At 38.9% G+C, this 22356-nt stretch overlaps 2 protein-coding genes across 4 annotated transcripts in view; both read left to right on the plus strand.

The window, feature by feature from the left end:
• Positions 1–318: 318 nt before the first annotated feature.
• The window catches only part of LOC134851833 (uncharacterized), a 74220-nt gene continuing 52182 nt past the window's right edge, over positions 319–22356 (plus strand). The window contains exons 1-5 of one of the 2 annotated variants that reach the window (XM_063868092.1): positions 319–660; positions 730–905; positions 5846–6077; positions 6266–6468; positions 9223–9553. In XM_063868092.1, the coding sequence (XP_063724162.1) occupies positions 433–660; positions 730–905; positions 5846–6077; positions 6266–6468; positions 9223–9553 (1170 nt within the window). In that variant the 5' untranslated portion in view covers positions 319–432. The remainder of the gene's footprint in view (positions 661–729; positions 906–5845; positions 6078–6265; positions 6469–9222; positions 9554–22356) is intronic. The other variant, XM_063868093.1, reaches the window with a different exon arrangement.
• Positions 1017–22356, plus strand: part of LOC134851834 (protein scribble homolog) — a 363789-nt gene continuing 342449 nt past the window's right edge. For both annotated transcript variants that reach the window (XM_063868094.1, XM_063868095.1), the window contains exon 1: positions 1017–1037. The gene's annotated coding sequence lies outside the window, so the exon portion shown is untranslated. The remainder of the gene's footprint in view (positions 1038–22356) is intronic.

A 22356-nucleotide genomic window follows, 5' to 3' on the forward strand; every position in this document is an offset into this window, starting at 1 on the left:
GCCCTATCCAACCTGTGCACGGACCGTCGCATGACGGAAGGGCTCATTTTAATTGACCCTGTTAACTGCTATGAAGTAGACATTAATTTTTTTCTTGAACAGTGGAGTGGCTTAGATCATTTGCTCAAGTTATTTACTGATAGATACAGTAGGTCAAATTTCGAAGTAAAGGTTGTTCGAAATGGTTTTTGAATTTGGGCATTTCGAGTGAAATAAACAGTTTGCATTTGTTTTTGTCCATAATGTAGCGTTAATGAGACTATCGAGCCTGTTCATTGACTGTCGTAATACGGAAGGGGTCTTTTGAATTGATTCTTTGATAGATAATTCAGAATAATGTCATGGTGATTTTCTTGGATTGATGGACACAATACAGAAGTACCGCCCACTGAAAGTCATTGCTTAATTGGATTGTATACAAAAGAATAAACAATGCACAATCACAGAGATAATTTATCAAATTTAGAAGAGAGGTCCGAACTTACAAGTCGCGTTCGCAACTACAGACGAGGTCGGATTTTGTCAGCAGAGAGCAGCTACTCTAACGCAAATGATAATTTTGTTCCTTTCCGGCAGTTGCCTCGAGAGGCTAGTGTTGACTGGGCTTTAAACACTGGTGCTACATGCCCTAGCAATGAGCTGGCCACTAGTCTACCACAGGTTCTTGTTATTTCTGATGGGCGAATTTTTAAATTTCACGATGAAGATGACTAGGATGGTGAATTTTAGGAAACTAGAAATCTCGAATCTCAATCGAGTTTTCCATACCATGGGGTTGAAGGGCGACGTCACTTGTTCCAAAGCAGCGTCAGTGTAGGGAGAGGAACGATGTCTCCTGCCGTTATTCAAAGAAACTCATATCAATCACAACTGTATCCACCACCGCCTCCTCCGTATCATACCAGGTGAGCGGTTACCTAGCAAAAAAGACAGAAAATAAAGTAGACACGTCCTAAAAAAGACAAATACTGAATTAACCAATCAGAATTAAACGATGCCACTGATTTAGCCTAATGGTTGTGATAAACTTATTAAATAGCTTGTGTGTTTTTATATCATATGCGCGCTTGGCTTTCCTCGATTATCTTATCAAATCTCGCCGTCCCAGCCGTAGGCGAGTGAAGCTTCCCTGGCGTATCTGCCGTTATTCAAAGAAACTTATATCAATCACAATTGTATCCACGACCGCCTCCTCCGTATCAATCACACCTATCACTTTTTCGTTATTTTTTTTCTAAAACTCAGATTTAAAACTCTTTGGTTCATTGCTCAACCATCCCCCCATCTTTCTAATTAAGAGCTTCTCCGTTGCCTTCGCTGTCTGTGTTTCAGGTGGATGCCCCGATTGCAGGCAAGGCGCATCCCTGATTTTTCACAGAAACTTGTAACTGGCACATCTAGGACAAAATATATCAAACCAGCTCTAGTAAAATATACAATTCACTGTTACCGCGGCGCCCCACTCCGAGATCTGTATGAACTATTTTTACAATACAAACCAAAGCGCCTTAATACAGATATTATCATGTTGTTGTTATTGCTCCGTGGACTGTTCGGAGAATATCTCCGCGAGTTCTACGGCTAGTAGGGGATTTTTCCACAAATCTTCAATGATGGCAGATATAGGGTTGGCCGGGCAGTTGAACAGATGTTGTCAGTCTTCAATGCTGGAGTTGCATTTGCTGCAGAGCTCTGATTCAAGGTCCGGTTGTAGTCTGTGTCTGGTTTCGGCTAGTTTCCATGACAAACCTGATCCAAGCTGATACAAGACTCTTTTGTCGTAGCGGCTGAGTTCTTCTTCATCTTTCGAGATCTCAGGAGGGGGTCTTTTCAAAACTCTGTTGTGCTGGCTTTTGGCTCTCTCTTCGGCGACTGCATGTGTGTGTAGATGTTTCAGTGTCTGTTCAAGATCGTCGGTAAGGAAACTAGCGACTTCTTCACTTGAACTGTCTCTGTCGGTGCTCTGTGGTTCAAACGTCCAAAGGTGGTTGCAGGGGTGGTTTTCTGGAGTTGCTTGGGCTAGGAATTGGTTGTTGAGTACGTGGTGGTGGCTGGCGACTTCGAGCATCTTGGACTCGATATGTAGGTGATCTATTGATGTTAGGCGAAGGGCTCCGGTGGCTGTCCGTAAAGCTGTGTTCTGAATCGTTTGAATTTTCTGTTGGTTGGTTTTACTGATTATTGGTGTCCAGGCAGGCGAGGCGTAGTCCATACACGATCTTCCGATGGCACGATAGGTTATCAAGTGTGTTTCTTTGTCTTGCCCCCAGTAAAGTCCAGAAAGCGCGCGGAGTGCGTTGTTTCTTGCTGCTACTTTCTTGCACACGTTGGCTGTGTTGTCCGAAGGTCAGCACGGTGTCGTACGTCACTCCCAGTAGCAGTAGGGAAACTTTTATTCCGTTATCTTCCAAAATGTCGTTGAGGCGAGAGAGGTAAGTCGTTATCTTTTCACTGGCGAAGGCTGAGTCCACGGAGCAATAACAACAACATAATAATAACTGTATTAAGGAGCTTTGGTTTGTATTGTAAAAACTGTTTCATACAGATCTCTCAGTTATTATTATCGCCGGGTTTAATGATAATAAGCTGCATCTAAGAGAAGTTGAGCTAAAATGGAAAAACTTAATCAATCTTATTGCAAACAAGTTTCAGCCCAAAACCCTAATCATCCCTAAAACAATCCAAAGCTCCAATAACAATGATGCTAATCGCGAACTCTACATTCATAACCATGTGCTGTTTAACTAAGTTAATAACTTTGTTCACACACACACACTCATTGTTTCGCCCAATCTTAACTTAAATCTCAACACCCCTCAAATGTTCTGTCGAGACGGCATCCACTTCTTCTTTGGTAATGAATTCTTTACAATTTTTCTTCTTATATTATTTTTAAATTCTCTTGATAATCTGAAAGCAGCAGCCTTAACCGAGGCAGCGACCACGATGACAATTTCAGCTGCATTCGCTGCACTTCCCTGATTACATACAACACTACAAGTGACATCCAAGTCCCTCCAACTTAGCGTCAACAAGTCTCCTCGACCAACGATCAAAATCCTGCAATTGCAAACAGCAACGAAACTGTAACAGCCACACTCGACCCCATTCAAATCCCTACCTGAACTAAAAGATAAAATAAGAACAATCTACAGCCAAGTAGTACACTGGAAACCAGTCTTCATGATCCTTGCAAAAACAGAGTTGGGTTTAACTTTATAGAAACTCTAAATAGAACCCTCAACTCGTGAATTGAAACACAAGAAAACACATACGCAATGCACGCAACATTGATATTCCCTCACCTCATGCTATGCAAAACCAATTCGGAGAGTGATGGATCGAACTCCAAATCTTTAACAAGAAGGCTTAAGGGCGAAAGGGCGAACTTTTTAACGAGGGAAAAACGCTGTAAATGCGCTTGGTAAAGAGTACGGAAAAAAGTAGAAACTGAAGCACAGCAATTTAATAAATTAATGAGCACCGGAAATATATCGAGTACTCATGCTAAATTAACTGATACCTCCAAGGGTGTTCTCTCACTCGAGAAAACCGTCAAAAGTTAAACTGTTGAGCAAATCCTCATTGAGAAACACCCTCCCGCGGAGCCAATAAACAACAACTACATAAAATGATGCTCCGAAGATACAATCTCTTTCCATTTATCCACATTCGACCAAATAAACGCCCAAAAAGTTAGGAAGGCCGTTGAAATATCAAAGACACAATCCAAAATCGCACTGAAAATATCGACAGAAATACAAAGTCCTGAGCTTCTTGAACCATATAATGCATGTCGACTAATTTTACTTGATAAAAACCGAGGAGTTAGGCCAATTGGCATTGGTGAAGTCATCTGCAGAATAATAGGTAGAACTATCACAAAGTGCTTTAAAGCGAACTTATGGTACTCAGATTGAATTACTAACTATGCCTTGGCCAAAAATGTGGCATCGAATATGCAATTCATACGCTTACGAAGCAATACGAGAAAACAGAATCCGATGCAGTATTTCTGATAGACGTGGAAAATGCATTTTTCTCCCTAAATCGAAACCTGCTTTTGAAAAACTATATGCAGCTCTATACTAGCCGCTATACAGAACTCATACTCTAATCCTTCTAAACTCTTCATAAATAAAAACTGCTAACCTATCTAGAGAAGGAACCACACAAGGAGACCCATTAGCAATGGCGATGTACGGGCTAGCCACCTTACCTTTAATAAAACTAGTCAACGATGGCAGCCTAACTCAGAAATGGTATGCAGACGATGGGAAGGCAGTCGGAATTTTGAAAGATCATGACAACATTATCAAACACGGAAAATTTTTTGGATATCATGTAAGGGCATCGAAATGTCAGCTGATTGTATAAGTTGAAAAATTCAACGATGGGATAAAATTATTCAAAAATACCGAAATCAAAATGAAGAAAGGGACTAGAGTACTTGGTTCTGTCACAGAATTCGAGACTGAATGTAAAACTCCTAGAAACTCAGTTAGAAGAACATAACAAAATACTGAAAAACCTTGGCAAGATCGCGAAAACATCACCGCAAAACACAAAGGGGTACAAGAAAAATTATTGTTTTTTTTTTAGCTAGAACTACCCACATTCCACAGAAAAGATGCTGGCCTGCGAGAAGACACTGTGGGAAAATCTCATTCCAATTTCAATTTGGAAAGTTATTATTAGCCATCAACTTAGAGACATCGCTTCTTTGCCACTGAACATGAGCGGTCTAAATATCAAGCTACCTTCTGACTATGAGTGTTTTTTTTTAGAATGATCAATTAAACATTGTCAATCTTAGACACATACGACCCGTTAACAGCTATATCTGAGCAAAAAAAATTCTATATAAAAATTAAAACACTTAAAACTGAGAGAACAAACCAAAAGAGAACTATAAATTTTTGAACAATTTGAGTGACAGTGAAAATTCGCACTTGAGATAGCCTCCGAAAAAGGAGCCTCAAACTGGTTAAACGCTCTGCCACTTAGCAGATATAATTTCAACCTCTTTGTGTCCGAATTCCGGGATGGAATTTATCTCAAATATGAATGGGAACCAACCAACATTCCACTCACACCTGCATGTGGTCAATCTTTCGAACGTACCCACGCCCTTCACTGTGCGAAAGGTGGATACACCCATATGAGGCATGACGAAATCAAAGATACTCTTGCCAACCTCATGAGCGAGGTTTGCTATGATGTTGAAATCGAGCCGAAACTTCAGTCGTTGCAAGGCGAGAGCTTTATCAACAATTCCACCACATCTGGTGAAGACGCTTGACTAGATGTAAAAGCAAACGGATTATGGGGTTCAAGGTTTAGCCGACCTTCTTTGTTGTCAAAGTCTTCAATTCGCACAAAAAACTTACGAAGATTAATGAAAGATGCCTATAAGTACCACGAGTCACTAAAAAACTCAAATACCTACAGAGAGTTCTTCAAGTCGAACGGAGCAGCTTCTTCCCGCTCATTTGTGGCTGCACTGGTGGGAGCAGCTTCTGCCCGCTCATTTGTGTTTGCACTTGTGGTGCGGCCCCATCAGATACGCGAACAATGCAGCGCATAGCTGAAAACTTAGTGAAAAAAGGCATGAAAGCTATTCAGAAACAATAAACTAAATAAGAACTAAGATAAGCTTCGCGCTGCTCAGGAGCGCTATCCTAATGGATTTAAATTGAGTGAACTGATAAACAGTCGGCAAAAAATCAGCGCGATACCTGAATTGATTCTTTCCGATGTACTTGATTTCATTCTGAATTTTGTGAGCCTTTCTGTCCCCAAAAATTCTTGAGCATGAAGCACCTTCAAAATCGTCTGTTTTCAGACCTTTTAGTGGAAGCGGAGGAACCAATATGTCTCTTTTCGTGGCTCGAAGTGGCGACCCACAGACTGCATCTTTAGTGCGTCGAGTTGTTGGTGAAAGAGATGCTGTGTTACATGAGTATTCGACTGTGATGGCCGAACGAGACAGAGTGCACGCCGAGATGGACTCATTGTCAGCCGAGTTGGCATCGGCTAAAAACACTGTTGACGAGCTGCAACTAGTGTTACAGACCGTTAGTAAAGTATTGACTTACTGTAAGTTCTGTATTTACAATCGAGCTGCAACGCTTGTTACTCTCAGTATAAGCAGAAATTGGCCGTTATTTAGTCTTGTTAGTCATGTTATCTATCGATCAATAGGTCGCGATACAGCCAAAATAAATTCATTGTGAACAATTGATTTGAAGAGCTTAATTTTTAGAAATCGGCAGAAGCTACTCGTCTCAATATGGACTTATTGGCAGCGAAAAACTGTTACTGGACTTTAATAGACTCCATGGATGATTGGAAAAATGCCCTTCTGGATGCTCTTTTATCCAATCGAAATTTTCGGAATCACTTTCCTGCAATGGAAGCATCAATGGACTTCTTTCGCTCATGCATAGAAGAACAGTTTGAAAATTTGTAAGCACGACGCTGAATCCATTAAAAAATTAAAGCGTAGATTCAATTACCAGGTTGCTTGGCTACAGAAAAGTTGTAATCTGGAAATTTTTCTACGGAAAATCTTTAAAAGACTCTTTTACATTTTTCGACCTGCCAGATATAGGTCTTGATAATTTTTTTTCCAGAAAAGTCTTAAAATGCTCTATTAGCTACAGAAATGCATCATATATATCAATGCATTTTTAATGCGTTATACGTTTTCTTTTTAACGCCAATCGCCAATTTGAGGAAATTCGGAAAGCATTAACCTGATGTTTTTTCGAATGTAGTTTATTCATCAATCAACTTTTTTCCGATTTCCTTGTTCTCGCACATGTCTTTTCAACGTCAAATATCTAGTAAAACTAAAGGATAAGCCTCGCGTTCCTTTTTTTCCTTGGAAATTTCTTATTTAATTTCCGGTGTAATTTTTAAGATAAATAGCTACAGATGTGCATTCATACATATTAATGCATTTATGAATGCTGTTAGGTATATTTGCTCTTTTTGAGTTCAAGTGAATTTCATCTGCTGAAAGTTAAGTTAAATTGCACTCGTCAAATACGAACGTGGAAATGGCGCGAAAATTTGTGAGCGATTTCTAGTTTCGAAACTGAAATTTAACTTTCAAATTTACAGCGGAATAAAAACTTTACCTGTTGATCCAGTTTTCTCAAATTGGTTTAATGTTATCAAAAAAGCGCCATTCATAAATCGGTCTAGAAATTCAAAAATCTTAAAGGGGTTCTATTTGTTTTTGAAATTCGAAAGTTGAGATTTTTTCAATGAAGTCAGTGTTTTTCTGTTTACTTGCGTTCATTAAACTTTCTGTACTCGTTACTCAATACTAAAGAAAAAATAACGTTTGGAAATGATTTAGGTAAATAAATTGCTGAAATAGGATTGCATTTGCTTCAAAAGCATCATTAAACAAGATTTCACAATAGTTTCGACCTTTACCATAAGGAAAGATTAGTTTCATTTATTTATGATTGCGTTTTCAATGTCGCCCAGTATAGGTCGTGATGACTTTTGTTATTTTCAGTAAAATGTCTTAAAATTTATTAAGTCTGTTATATTAGTTTCTTTTTCTGTTCGAGTTTTGATTTATTTGTAGGTTCGTTTATTTTCCTTTCTTATAAGAAAATAGAGTTCAACTAAGGAACATATAAAGCGCTTTATTTTTCTGAATTCACAGTGGAATAAAAAGTCACAATGATCCAGTTTTTTTAATTGTTATAATTTTAAAATTGCAAGGACGGCAATACCCAATTTTTGAAATTCCAAGAGCTGCAATGAGATATAATTTCTTCTTCGAAGTTTGAAAGTTGATAAATTTTCAAAAATTTTCAATCATTTTTTTTGTCGGTTTCCTTGTTCTTTACTCTTGCAATAAGCAAGGGTATTGCGATTGAGTATTAGACTTTTTTCCCGTAAAAATCTTTAGGATCAGGACTCTCTTTTAATCTGGACTCATTTCCTGGAAGCCTCTGTTAGCAACAGATTTACCGCAACAAATTAGTTTTTTCTGCATGTTAGCTTTTTAAATATCTGTACCATACGAATTTATCTTTTTATGATGGTTGTAATTTTACCAACTCAAGAAGGTAATATTGTTCGGCATCATATTGTTTCATTGACCCGCAAATAAATTTTGTGTGTGTTGAGGGTGAGTTGGACTTAATATAATTTGATTTTTTCTTAAAGTGTTTCTGTTAAAATATTTTCGGTTTTGTTGCCGCTCGATTCGTTTTCTTTCGATGCTAATTTTATCATCTTTTGACTTGGCATGTTTTTGTTTCAAAACTAGGCTTATTCCTTTCGATAGTTCTAGTTTCTTCGACATTTTCAATTTTGTTTGACGTGGCCGCTCCCTTGTTTTGTATCGCAAGTGGTGCGAAGCTCAGCTTCGCCTGTGTTATACTTTTCAAACCATCTTTTACACTTTTTCATAGCATTCTTTGACATTCGAATAGTAATAAGTTAACTCAGTTGATGCATTTTTAATTCATCGAATGAACCAAAAAAAGTGATTTGTTTCTAACAAGACAATAATAATGAAAACTCGATTTCAGAAATTTTCTAACTCAATATATCTCGCAATTTTTTGAAATGCAAAAATTACACATAATTTGGCCGTATACTTTGCGATTTGTTACATGGAAAGGTAGTGTGTATGCCTTAAGTTTGTTATATTCCAAATTATTACTTGCAAAATTGAGTCTATTTGTATTTGGTGCCTTTTTTGCTCAATTTCATTGGCAATTCATTAGCTGCTTTATTCGTGATTAGTGTTTGTCCGTCGTTAAGCTTGCGTGGCTGAGTGAATAGTGCGTGATATTCAAAATCTCTTGATTGCAATAGGTCGCAGATTTGAATCCTACACGTAGCCGATTATTTTCTAATTCGAAGCTTATTTCTACTTTTTCTTCTTTCACTTGATAGTGCTGCTTATTGGTCGTGTTCTCGCAAGTGTTTTTTGCGAAGTGCAGCTTCGCCTCTGTGTTTATAATTATATTTTGCTCGCGTTTTTTAGAAAATCGTTAAATGTGATCCTGTTCATCCCCTCTTTGCAACAATAAGTTTGGAAAGCCAAATTTTCATTTTTGAAAAATTACACCTAAACCTGAATTTAAAAATCCTACCAAAATTTGGGGTCGAAATAAAGTCATCAAAGTAAATGAGTTGATTAACATCTATCTGACTGTGGACTCTGAAATTTTATCTTTCTAGCATTGCGTCGAATGCTGATTTTGGAAGTCGTCGCAATCGCAGCGATAATAACAGTGCCTTTTCTTCTCTAACCATACAAACACAATCTCGGCCTTTGCGCGGAGATAATCAAATGCGACGAAGGTCTTCATTTGGATTCACAAACGATGAACATGAAAGAAGTTCGATGGATTTACAGGAGACGACAAATCAATTTGCGAGAAGCGACAGTGAATCATTTGTAGCGTTTCCAAGTAGCCGTGCGTCAAACGTAGCACCAATTTCTTTACTTTTGGAGAGAATTGGAAACTTGCGACAGGAGTTGGGGAACAGAAATGCTGAAATTTTACAGGTTTGCTGTTTTTAGCTTCATTTATATAGGTGAGGTTGACTTTTTTTTGTCAATAAAGAAGTCTTCGAGTTGGTTATGCTTAATATTAATTTTTAGCGGTTTGACTTGTGCTTTTTTTTAGTTCAGTGCATTTCCATTGTTAAAAGGAAAGCAATCTCCACTATCGAACAGCAAAAGTGTAAAGGTCTTGAAAAACGTGATCGACTGCTATTTTCGAAAGTGGAATTTAATTATCAGGTGTCTCAGCGAAATAAAATCTTTACGTATTGATCTAGTTTTCTCGAATTGGGTTAATTTCATGAATTGCAATTGCCAATTTTTCTAGAAATTCAAAGTCGTTTAAGGCCATCTATTTTTTTCTTGGAAATTCGAAAGGAGATTTTTTCAAAATTATAACAAGTATACGAACAACGCCAAGTAGATCTCAAAATAGCAATTGACCGGTCTAAAACCATAATTCTCTGGATACAATCAAGCGCAAAAACACCTCAGAGTTTGCAAAATTGGTTCTATGTAACTACAAATTGACCCAATACTTCGGAGAAAGTTTTGGCCAGACGAACGTAACTTTCTACGATAAAAATTTCATGAATGCACCTGTTTTATTTCTTTGAAATTGGTGTGTATAATTTGGTTTTCGTCTTATTTCACGTGACACTTAAACAATGTACCTCGGAAAATATTTATTTATAATTAAAAAAAGAAGATTAGGTCAATGAAATAAAAGCACGAATCAGCACGATCCTTATGTACCTTATGTAATTGATTGCTAGGAGCCTCAAATTCTTCTTGCCATTTGAATTCAACATAGAGGTTTTCTGGGTTTGAGTAAGCTGGTGGCTAGCATCCATCCATGCTTAGAGAATCGCGCCGCTCTTCGTTCGCTGTCTACTCGTATTTTTCAGGTTCTGCTCTTTTATGTTTTGGTTAAATGTAAGTGAACGAATTGAAGAAACTTATTTTGATCGTTGATTTTTTTCCAGGAGAAAATCTTGATCGTTGGCTGTTTGCTGATTTTTCGAAAATCCATTTTGATCCCGTGGACTGCATTGTACGGTTGGGTTGAGGTTAAAGAAAATACGAGTTACAAACAAAGAGTTGAAAGAAAATCAAAATTTGGCAAACAAGAACGTAATTTTACACAGACAAGTCTTTTCTTTTTACTTAGGAGGGAAATAGTTTACTTGGTCCTAAACAGATTTTGAAAACGCAATTCTTGCCATTTGAATTCAACATAGAGGTTTTCTGGGTTTGAGTAAGCTGGTGGCTAGCATCCATCCATGCTTATAGAGAATTGCGCCACTCTTCGTTTGCTGTCTACTTATATGTTTCAGTTTCTGCTCTTTAATGTTTTGGTTAAATGTAAATGAACGAATTCAAGAAACTTATTTTGATCGTTGATTTTTTTTCCAGAAAATCTTGATCGTTGGCTGTTTGCAGATTTTTCGAAAATCCATTTTGATTCCGTGAACTGCATTGTACGGTTGGGTTGAAGTTAAAGAAAAAATTGAGTTACAAACAGAAAGAGTTGAAAGAAAATCAAAGTTTGACAACAATAACAGTTTTTTATATGGAAAACATCAAGTTCCTGACACTCAGGGCTTATTTGAAGAAATAGCAGCCGCTAATTGTAGTGTACATCTTTGCGCATTTTTTATTTCTTGTGCAATCGCTGCTTTCCACAATGGTGATTGTTGGTAGTTTGGTTGGTAGTGGAAAATAGATAGAAAGTAGATTTGGTAAGTGGAATCAAAAATGAGATACAAAAAGGGAGCGAAAAGTGCTAATGGAAAATTCCTTAGATAGTTCAGTGTAAAAGGAGCAAAGCCAGAATCTTGTAACTGTTACAATAGTTCATCAATATTTTGCTAGCATTTTTGCTATCGTCAGTTAAATATAATAGCTTCAGTAGCTTAAATAGTTCCATAACTTTTTAAAGTTTAAAATACCAGTTGCCGAAGTTAAACCAGTATCCTAGACCGTTATTAGGATTAGAATGATAGTCATTGCTACCCATTTTTCTTTAGAATTTGGTCTGTGACTGTGCATATTGTTTAAAGTTGATGAAAAGAAAAGCAAATTTCTGAGTTGGAGAATCCAAAGAAACTGCAGAAATTGGAGAACATAACTGCTTCTCGATACTGTTGTCAACCAGATTGTTGGATGATCATTACAGAGATGTTTATATTATTAATGTAGATGTTTTGAGCTTGAGAAGAGAATGGAATCTTGCTATCATTGTACTCTCATTCGAGGTATGAGAGATCAGTGAATTGTTTTCGCCAGTCAATGCGAAGCTTTTCGCCATGTTCAAGGGAAACGAACACACTGTTGTGCGACCGAGTACTTTCCGCAGCCTATATAGCAAAGTGCGCTGCCGGCGTTCAGGAGCGAGCTACCGTTTCTGTGAGGTCGTCAATTGCATGTGAGCAGTCATAAGACTTGAAAACATATGGCAATTCCAAAATTGTCCACAAGCATACCGTGGCAGACACAACGTGAAAGTTCTCAGAAGCAACAGCATCTTCGCCTGCTTTCAACAGGGCTCCAGCTATTTTAACATCAGCCATTTTCTTGATAATGACGTTAACTTATGCATTTGACGCCGTCACAGAAACGGTAGCTCGCTGCTCAACGCCGGCAGCGTACTTGGACATTACTCGGTCGCACAACAATGTGTTCATGTTTTCCTTTAACATGGCGAAAAATTCGCATTGACTGGCGAAAACAACTCACTGTATTCTGCATTATAATTATATGTGGCAGCAGCCATTTGATTAACTGCACAGTACACGAGTGGCCGGGAACTTCTGTAGCCAAGTTCAAATTCTTTAACAATTGCCATACTTGGGGTGAGTGAAGTCTATCGACATGCCGGCGGAAAGTCTCATTACATGGCTGGTACGTTTTGAACCTGCATATGCTACGACCATGTTCATCGGCTTTCTTGTGACAACGATATTCAGCGCTGCTGCAGTCGCGCGTTAAAAGGGCGGATGTGCTGTACATCAATTAATCCAACTACATTTTGTTGTCAATTAAAGAAAGAGGATTGTCAATTTTTACTTGCAGATTGTAGAAAAGGTGACGCAACGAGCCGCAAATATTGCGCCGAATATTTATATCGTTGCTTTCTTCTGTCCATACAACAATGTGCATATGCGGCGCGTTAACTTTACTAGTTTGAAACTCGTATCGCGCAAACATACGTTTGATTGTTCCCAATGGTCGTTCATCAGAATGAAGCAGGTAGCGAACAAATTAAAAGGTCGCACGTTCCCACAACTGCATGTACAACGAGATACAACCTTCGTAAATATTGTATTGCGTCGAACGTCGTCTTCACAATCCTCTGTGTGCTGCTGGATCAAGTTGAACAACGGCGCAACACCATACATTTGTGACTGGTGAATCATTACAGTCAAAAAAAGTGACAAACTCGTGGCTCTTGAAGGCAGCGGCTAGCTCATTCACTAGCCTGCGACCATCTTGTTGCTCCATATATAACCGACTTTGATCATGTGAAAAGTCGCCTGGCCTACCTAATTCAGGTAATCGGCGACTGACAATAAATCTGGTGTCCTGATGGTTACCTTTCAGATTAAGGAAGATATCAAAGTAAAAAAGCATCATTTTGACGTCAGTGGACGTCAACCAAGAGCCGTTTGTAAGGCGTGTCTGAATATGGTCTATAACATTCGCAAAACCCCATGATTTTTCCTTATCCCCTAGCAATGTTGCTGGCAGTGCACCAAGTATGGCCCAGTTATTCATCAATGAAAACACTGATGGGCGAAAAAAAACCCTCGGGATATAACAAAGCGGTTGTGGAGTTTATTACAGCGGCCACAAACTTTTGCAGTTGACGCCATTGACCTTTGGCAAATGATATTGGGGTTCTACTTCTGTTCAATACATTTGCGAAATCGTTCAGTAGAACTGTGGAACCGATAGTGCGACCATGACCAGGTGCTGCTGCAGTAAGTGTCTTGCCTTGGCTCAACATCTCCATCACTGTGTATACTCAGTTCTTCAGTTGGTTGCCTCTGTACCTCATTACTATTCTTCAAACGAGAACTGCCTCGACTTACCTTTCCTTCTATTAAGGCTATTGCGCATGAAAACGTGTACGTTTTTATTTGTTTTTTGCACAGAGCTACCTGACAATCTTCATAGAAACAGCGCTACGACGAAACGCTTATAATGGCATATGTAACCATTTTTTGGGAAATCGCAGGAAAGTAAACGATCATGATATGTACAAGAGACTGCTGACTGGCCGTTAATTGACTGGAAAACATCAGATACAGTAGACGTGAGCAACTCAGGTTGAATACTCTCGTATAGAAGAAATGACCAGTTGCTGTTGCCTTCGATCAGTGGAAACAGAGATAATTCTTCCATTTGAGTGGATGTGGAAGATTGGTAGTTGAGGCCGAACCAATTAGAACTTAGCTTTGCCCGATAGAATATGCCGCGTACACTTTCGATGTAAACCAAACTGAAAGTAAGAGCAGATATACAAAATGATAACGGCGGCGGCTGATGCCGTCGCAGGTTTCCTGATTCGGGAATAATTGTTACAAAGTTTAAATTATCGGCAAGTACTCCACTTCCATCGAGGTCAGAAACATTATCTTGCTGAGCTGCAAGTGCGCCTGTCAGACTTAAAAAAATGTCAATTAAAGTAGTTAGTTCATTTATCGCTTCTTCTAATTCAAAGACTTGCGGAGGATAATGTGAACTGTTTTCGGCAGGCCTAAAAACCAGTGTTTTGAAACATTGAAGGAGTGATGACCAGACTGCTGATATTGTTGATTGAAAGTAAAGTAACGTGTAAACGGAAAGCACGTTGTTGGCTGCTAAGAACAGTAAAACACGCCACAGCGTTGTGTGAAGGAATGATTGACAGGGAGAAATTTCAAAAACAATCTGAAGGCTTAATACAAGCGAAAAACGTTTTTCGAATTTTTATACGCACAAGTGTGTTCCAATTGGTACTGTCCGGATTTTCGGGTTTATCAGCTTTAATGAGTTTTTTGAGCATACTGCATGAGTCTCACTGATTCAATGGGAACAACAGTTCCGCCACGACGAAAAAGGAGGTTGGGACTCATGACCACAATCTAACACAACCGAAACGTAATTCCCGTGGTCTTCCGTCTCGTACTGCTTCTTCGTCAATACCGTTCGACAATCAGGTCTAGTTTGTAAATAAATATTTTCATGATCAATTTGCACTTGATTAACGTAGTCAAATCGTCTCTCTTCTGTTAAAAAGCACGTAGGCAAACCTTGGAAAGAGTTGGTCATGGGAATCATTTTGTAAGAAGCTGTTTGTGAGTTCTGTCGAAATGGCTGCAAGTAACACGATGTTAGAATTGCTGGTGAAAAGTCTTCTGAGACGGGCGAAAATAGGCGTCCTCTGGTAGATTTGTCAGGTTGGATGTACTGCAAATCACATCTATTCGAATGACGCGCACAAACAAGAATTCGAAGGTCTTGCTGAATCAATGCTGTCTAGGGCATGGTTTTAATGGAAAAGAAGTTATCGGCCACCTCATAATCCAATCGTTTTACAGTGAAGTAAATATTTGAGTATGCGTCGAAATATGTAAAGAAAGGGAAAACATACCGCAGATAGTATTTGAATGAAATGTAATGACATTTTTCAGGAAATGTCCAGCAGCCAACGGGACGTTTCACAACTAGGAAAAAGTTTTGTTCAGTTTGCCCATCATATCCCGTGCTTTGCAGAAAAGTTAAAACAAAGCTACATTTTCTACAGCCGCAGTACAATCATGAAAAACAGAAGGCTGGACGAAATTGATGACATGTTTGAAACAGTCCTACTGAAAGGCTGCTTGATGGTTCGCGATGGCAATTAAGGATATGGAACCACAAAATTCTTCCATCATTTTCTGTTCTTTTAACAAGAAGTCCCAAATGACAGAGGGCCATGCATTGCTGAAATTTGGATGCTGTTTGTCGAAGGAAGCAATCTGTTTGTTTTGTACATGTTACAACACTAGCAAAATTACACGGAATCCCCATATACATTATTTTTTCCAAATCGTCGACACTTATTTTGCTCTGTGGCGACTGTGAAAAACAAAAATGGAATGCGATGCGTTGACGCCCGATAACAACTTTGACAAACTGATACGCGGTTATAAACGAGAGGTCAGTTTCGATGACCGAGTTGTCGGGAAAGTGTGGTTCCGTTGTTGTCAATGATGGCTGCCGATCATTGACATTGCAGTGAAGAATTGCTAACTAGAGTGCCACTTATAAACTGACCACATGGTAACCGCAAACGGTTGGCAATTTAGCTCATTTCGTGGGCCTTGGCATTTGTCAAAAAAATTTTAATTTTACAATTTGGTAACCAGGCAATCTGAAACAAATCAGCATGGTATAAACCACAAACGTACCATACTTTCATAGCTTGCTTAAAGCTCAAATTGTCATGCACTGAGAAAAGAAAGATGAGCCAAATAGGAAAAAATATGTTTTTTTTCCAAAACGGCATACACTTAGAAACCAAAACATGAAAAAACATCACATATTCAGCAAAAATTTATTAGACAAATTTGACCCACGCCTGACAGATTAACAAATAGGTTAACAATGAGTAGCAACTTTTATGAAAGTGCTGCAGTTTGGAATGAAAAGCACAAAAAGGAAATTATTGACAATGACAGTTACATTTAACTGAAAACTAGGGCCTTTAACAGCTATCACTGGATAATCCGTAACGAACTACCAGAGTTAAGGCAAAGTCTAGTTTCGTCTTATGAAGACTGGTGTCTTTTAGCATGTCAAGTAATGGCAACATTTATATACCACAGATGCCGTGGAGCGTCTTCATCCACTATGAAGTCGTCCTGGAAAAGCAATTACTTGAAGATATAAAAGAGTCAAATAAGAAGAACAGGGTTTTCCAGCATCAATATAAATTTTTGAAAAAATTGAAAGCTGTTACACACCTTTCACTGAAGCCCTTAATAACTCCTTCACTGCATTTCATCGGTCTTGGACGGAGGCAGGTGCATCCTGCGTTTTCGTCACATTCTGATTGACGTTTGGTGCCGATCTGGTAAATGTACGCGTAACACCCAGGGTTTCCGGTACAGTTTCACAGTTTGTGGTGATTGACGAAACTGGTGGAGGTGGAGTTGAGGCAGCAGAAGTAGACGCATTGCTTGTACATATTTGGAGGCATCATCACAATCTTGAAAAGGCGTCAGTTTAATTGCGTGAAGACTGGGGTTCAGCACAAACGTCTCCATCTTGCTCGGATGGTTTGTTCCACCGACAGACTTTAAATCCCTCAAGCTCATTAATAGCCCTCACAACTGCATTCACAGTTTGTTTGAACAGAAACGGATCGAATGTTGGCATGTTAATTTTCAATCCTGCGTGGTTGGCAGCAAAGATGGCGAGCACAGAGGCACTTTGCAGTTCTGCTTCTGATGTTGGGCAGTGCATACTTTCCGCATTCTCCCATGAAACTCGGACACGCAACGCATTCCGGTATTTGCCCGATTTCTTTAAACAGAATCAAGTTTTGCTTTTTTCGTGCATACACTGTCCACAATCGCACATTATTTCATCGCAAGCATCGGCCGTCACAAATTCTTAATAGCTGGAACGTCCGTACCCATTAGCGATGTATCATTATGAAGTGGAATGATTGGCTTATCTATAGCCAGCAACAAATTACTTCCTTCAATCAATCGTTTGATATCTACGCTGAGTAAATACACAGGCGTCGCCTGGGGCAAACGTCAGCAATACCTGAACAGCACCACCGAAGCTTGAGGCGACTTCGTGAATAAATCGAAGCTTTTAGTACTCACGGAAAACCGAACATGACAAACCGATCGTTTGTATCCTGCTGGAAAAGAAATTCTCAAGCGGGAGCTTCGGAATTGGTCCAGTTTCTGAACTTTATGGGCTCAACATGACGCCTCCCGAGAACGATGAATAATTTAACCCTCCTGTCTTCAGTATCCTCTCCTAGAGCAACGTCTTGTACCTGATGGCGATGATGTTCGCATCGACAGCTGCGCGAGCTTGCTCATAGTTGAGGGGCCGAGGTGATGAGTTTTGCTGTTGCACAATTCGAAAAACAACGGACTCGTATTTGTTCAGCTTGCCCAGTTATCTTAGTCGTTCTTACTGTCTCAGGTTTTTCGTGATCAGAAACTTGATTTGGCTCCTCGTCTTTAGATCCAAAAATGTATTGATAATATCTTGATAGTCGTGTCGTGAATATCATAACATTTCTTTTGGTCATCGAAATCGGATGGTTCATTATCGTCTTCGTCATCAGTGTAATTCTCTTCATTTTCTGTGAGACCGGGATCGAGGTTGTTTCTGTCGTTTAAAAAAAGGTCAAAGTTTTGGCTGCTCTCTGCGTAGCCCTTATATGACGAATTTGCGAAGATATTCGTCTCCGATATTGGATAATTTCCTCATTGCAATTGCTGACATTAGTTAAAATGTTTGAGATTGCTTAATTTATCTTCTCGATATTTTCGATTCTGTCATTTTGATTTCTTCTGCAAGTAATGGAGCAAAGGTTTTCGAACGTAACATTTTTGTGTTCGCGGAGCAGAACCTTATTGTACTTGTGAGACAATCCGCCACTGAATTGCTCCCTTACGCGAGTGTTTATCTGACTCGCCCTTCTGCTGGGATCTTTCCTGCGTCGTTGTCATCTAAAACAACTGGGCTTGCTAGAAGATTTAAGTCAAATTAGAAAATTCAATGCACTCTATTTCCTAATTCAAAACCATCTTTTCTGATTCGACCGGGACCTGCGTATCGGTTTTGCAATTTCTCCAAAGAGTGTTCGAGATCGTTTCGCGCAGCTTCATCAAAATCGAATAGAGTGCCTTTTCGTGCAGATGGAGATCTTAATTTTGATTTTGCCTATTTTTCGCTCTGGTTTGTGGGCAAAAGAAGTACTGGCTTGTAATAATCCTTCGAACTTCAACGAGTTGGTGCGGCCATACAATAGTTTCTAGCAAGAGTGAAATAGAAAAAAGTTTTTCGCATAACTTGTTGTTGAAGATAAAGCAGTTAATTTTCGAAACGTTTGCAAGAGGGGAATGTTATCAATTTCGATGTCATTTGATAATTCAATTTAGATTTTGTTGCGAGTTTTGAAATTTATAATGCTTGAGCTAATGACTATTTCAACTTAATATCTTCAAATTGATAAAAATTATAAACCAAAGAAATTATCATCGTAACAAGATAAGGGATTGCAGTAACGCAACAGAAAGTTCCATGGAATTGTTTTTTTGGTTGAACGCTTTTCACGAAGTTTTTCGAGAGCTATTCATGAGTTTCAATCTGTTCTATCAAAAGTTTTCGAGATAAGTTAGATATCTGCTAGAAAACGCCACCGTCTCTGTCGCCATATGATAACTTTTAATTTATTTACTTTCTTTTGGTTCGTTATTTTCTTGCTCTGATTCTGCTTTTCTTTTTCTTCAAAGCAACTGACTTTGAAAACTGTGAATTCGGTTTTTGTTCTACGGCTTAAAGAAAATCCACTTGGCATAATGTAGTGGTGCATTTATTTAAAATGGTATCTATTTGGTGTATTTTTCATAAGATCATGTAATGATTCCTCGTGGGGGTTTCCAAATACGGTGCTGTTGCGCTTTGCCAAAACAGTGCCCTCATTTTTCTTTTAATGAATCACATTACTGACAGGGAGGAGGACAGCAGCCCAGTGTAGTGTAGAGTAATAGTTGGATTCATCCATCAATACCTAATATAACGGGCTCTTGTCGTTTCAATTATCAACTCGCTAATTTAAAATAATCAACCCTACAGTGAGGAGCCGTCAGGATTGTCCCGCGGGTCGCAAAACTGAGATTTATAAAATCCGTTTTTCATGATTTATTTTAAAATAATTCACTGAGTTTGAAATTCTCAAATCCTTGTTAGGACGCTGTCAAAGTTATCTTAGAAATTCTAACTACTTGGCTTTTAATTTCGACAGCTCAACGTTTTTTGAAGATGGTGTTTTAAAACCTTTGAAAAATTTAATTTCAAAAAAAAGTAATTCAAATTTTGACGCTACGGGTGTGATTTTAGTTTTTAACTCAAGGGTTGCAGACGTCTAAACGTGAGTGCTCAGATCGTTCAAGTCCTCAAAGATCAAACCAGCCAATCGTGGATCCATTCAGTCATCCATTCATTCTTTCATCGATCTTCCCCAACAAAACATCCATCCATATAGCGCTTCATCCATCCGTCAATCCAAGCATCCATATATCCCACCATTCATCCAACGATACATACAACTATATCACGGGCCATCCATTCAAATGTCCATAAAGCGATCCACACAACCAGCCATTCATCCAACCAGACAGTTTTTTATAATGCGGACCATTTTTTGAGCCATCCATCCATCGGCCATTTAATTATTCATTAAGTCAATCCATCCATCTTCTCAGCAATTTATCAAGCCTTCTATCCATACATTGGGTCCTCCATCTAGCCATCCGTTCATTCTTTTATGCCCTCATGCATTAAGCTATCAAGCCATCGATCCATCCAGTCATTGATCCTTTAAGGTGTTCATACATCAATCCATCCGTTCAGGAATCTATCCATCCAGCAGGCCTTCTATCCCCCAGTGCAATCATCCAGCAACCCATCCATCCATCATGCCTTTCAATATTTTAAGCCATCCATTCAACAAAGCAGCCAGCAACCAGCCATATATCCTGTCATTCATTAATCCAATCAGCTATCCATCCCGCCATCAACCAGCTATCCCTTCATCTGGCAATCCATCCAGTCAGATAACCAACCAGTCGTCCATCCATCAAGTCATTCATCGTTCCATCTAGCTATTTATTTTTCCTCTCTCACTCATCTGTCTATTAAGCCATCCATCCAGCCATAAATCCATTCAGCCTTCATCCATCCTGCCATCCATACATCCAGCCACCCATTCATTTATCCGTGTAATATGTCTGTAGCTAGTATATTTATCCAAATGTTTGATAGCTATGTTTTCGTGGACTAATTATTTTTTCTTTCAGTTTTGTGTCGTTTTATGCGGTATCTCTATAGCCCTAACTATAATAACTAATTATAAACCTTCAAATACGCTCCGTTATTCGGATTCAAGATAAGAAGTTTTTACAACGTTGAGAGAAACTGGTCAGAATGTTTTGGTTTTTCAGACTGTTTGACCGAAGAGCGGACAGTGTCTCTCTTGTACTAAGATTAAATGTTTTAAATTGTAAAAACATAAATTTTGAGTAAACATGCTTTAAAGGTAGAATGATATAGGGACTAATCGGCTTAAATTTTTTTGGTCCGTATAGTGCCAGGGCGCTTAAATGGGTCGTGATTTTTTCTTGTTTTTTGTACGTTTCAGAGTGGCGAAAATTCCACCCAAATAGATTTTTTGCTAACGCGATCTTCAAATTTTTGAATGTTGTCAGAGACGAATATTGTGGTACGTAGACATGACATTAAATGTTCCGCTTTACCAAGCAAATGAAAAGTCATCAAAAGGATGCAGTTTGAGCAAAATTCACTAATTTTGAAGGAGAACTCCTGACTTGTGACCAAGATTTTTTTTTCGCAGTGGCGAAACTACTTCTCAAATCTTTTAAATGAAGCAATTCCATTTGAAGCTTATGATATCTCCCCAGTTGCAGGCCCATTGGAGGGATTTATTATCCAGGAATAGGCACTTGCACTGAGAGTGATGAAAAATAAGAAAAGCCCATTACCAACAGGGCTAAATTCGGACATGATAAAGTTTGCCAGGCATTGTGGACTTGCTGGACTTTCACAGTCCTTTAGGAAGTGGTGGACTCCGGTCTTATGTCCTCCGACTGGAGCGAAAGTGAAAATCTTGCTTTATACAAAGGAAAAAGCGATCCGTTTGAGTGTGGACTCTAGAGAGGCACCTGATTACTGAAACACGCATCTGAAATTTTTGAAAAGTACTGGAATAATGTTTGAGACAATTGATTTAAATAGTTGACATGCAATTTGGCTTTATAGGTGGTAGATCAACTACCGATGCCGTTTTTCTTATTAGAAGATTGAGGGAACTATTTCTGGAAAAGAAAAACTGGTTTCCAGGTATTTGTTGATCTCAAAAAAGCCTTGGACCGTGTTCCCAGGGAACTGCTCACTTGGGCTCTGATGCAACAGATTTCCCGTAAATGTGGTACAACGAATAATGTGTATGTAAACTGAGTCGAAACCCAGAGTTCACCGGCCCCAAGGCTGCAGTGATTGTTTTAAAATTAAAGTAGGCGCGCAACAACGATCGGCGCTTAGCTCATTGCTATTTATATTAGTATTGGAAGAGGTTGCGAGAAACTGTCGTTCCACGGTACCAATGGATATTCTATGTACAGGTTAGAATACGCGGTTTAGAAGTCAAATTGGATGAGACAGAGCATTTGATTTCAGGCCAAAAGTGTATTCCTAAAAAACCGAAAAATATCCCTGCGCTTGTTGTTTAAAGGGAGTCGGCGCCAATTCAATACATTGAATTTCTTGTAATCAATCGGTGGATAAAAATGCAGTGGTCTAAGAAAAATTCTAAAGATAGTACTTATTATGTCCGTCCAAGATGCAATAATGCTTCCAATTATCGCTCAAATCAGCTTGCTACTCTACGGTTAAGTCAATCTGAAGCCCTAGGTTTTGTCAAAGAGGTCTGTTACCGGGTTTTCGGTGAAAGCATTGGTCTGAGTGCCAGCTCTGTACGAGTTGGCGGTAAATTTCACCTCTGATGC

This window comes from Symsagittifera roscoffensis, chromosome 7 (genome assembly GCF_963678635.1).
Source record: "Symsagittifera roscoffensis chromosome 7, txSymRosc1.1, whole genome shotgun sequence".
NCBI classification, from domain to species: Eukaryota; Metazoa; Xenacoelomorpha; order Acoela; family Convolutidae; genus Symsagittifera; species Symsagittifera roscoffensis.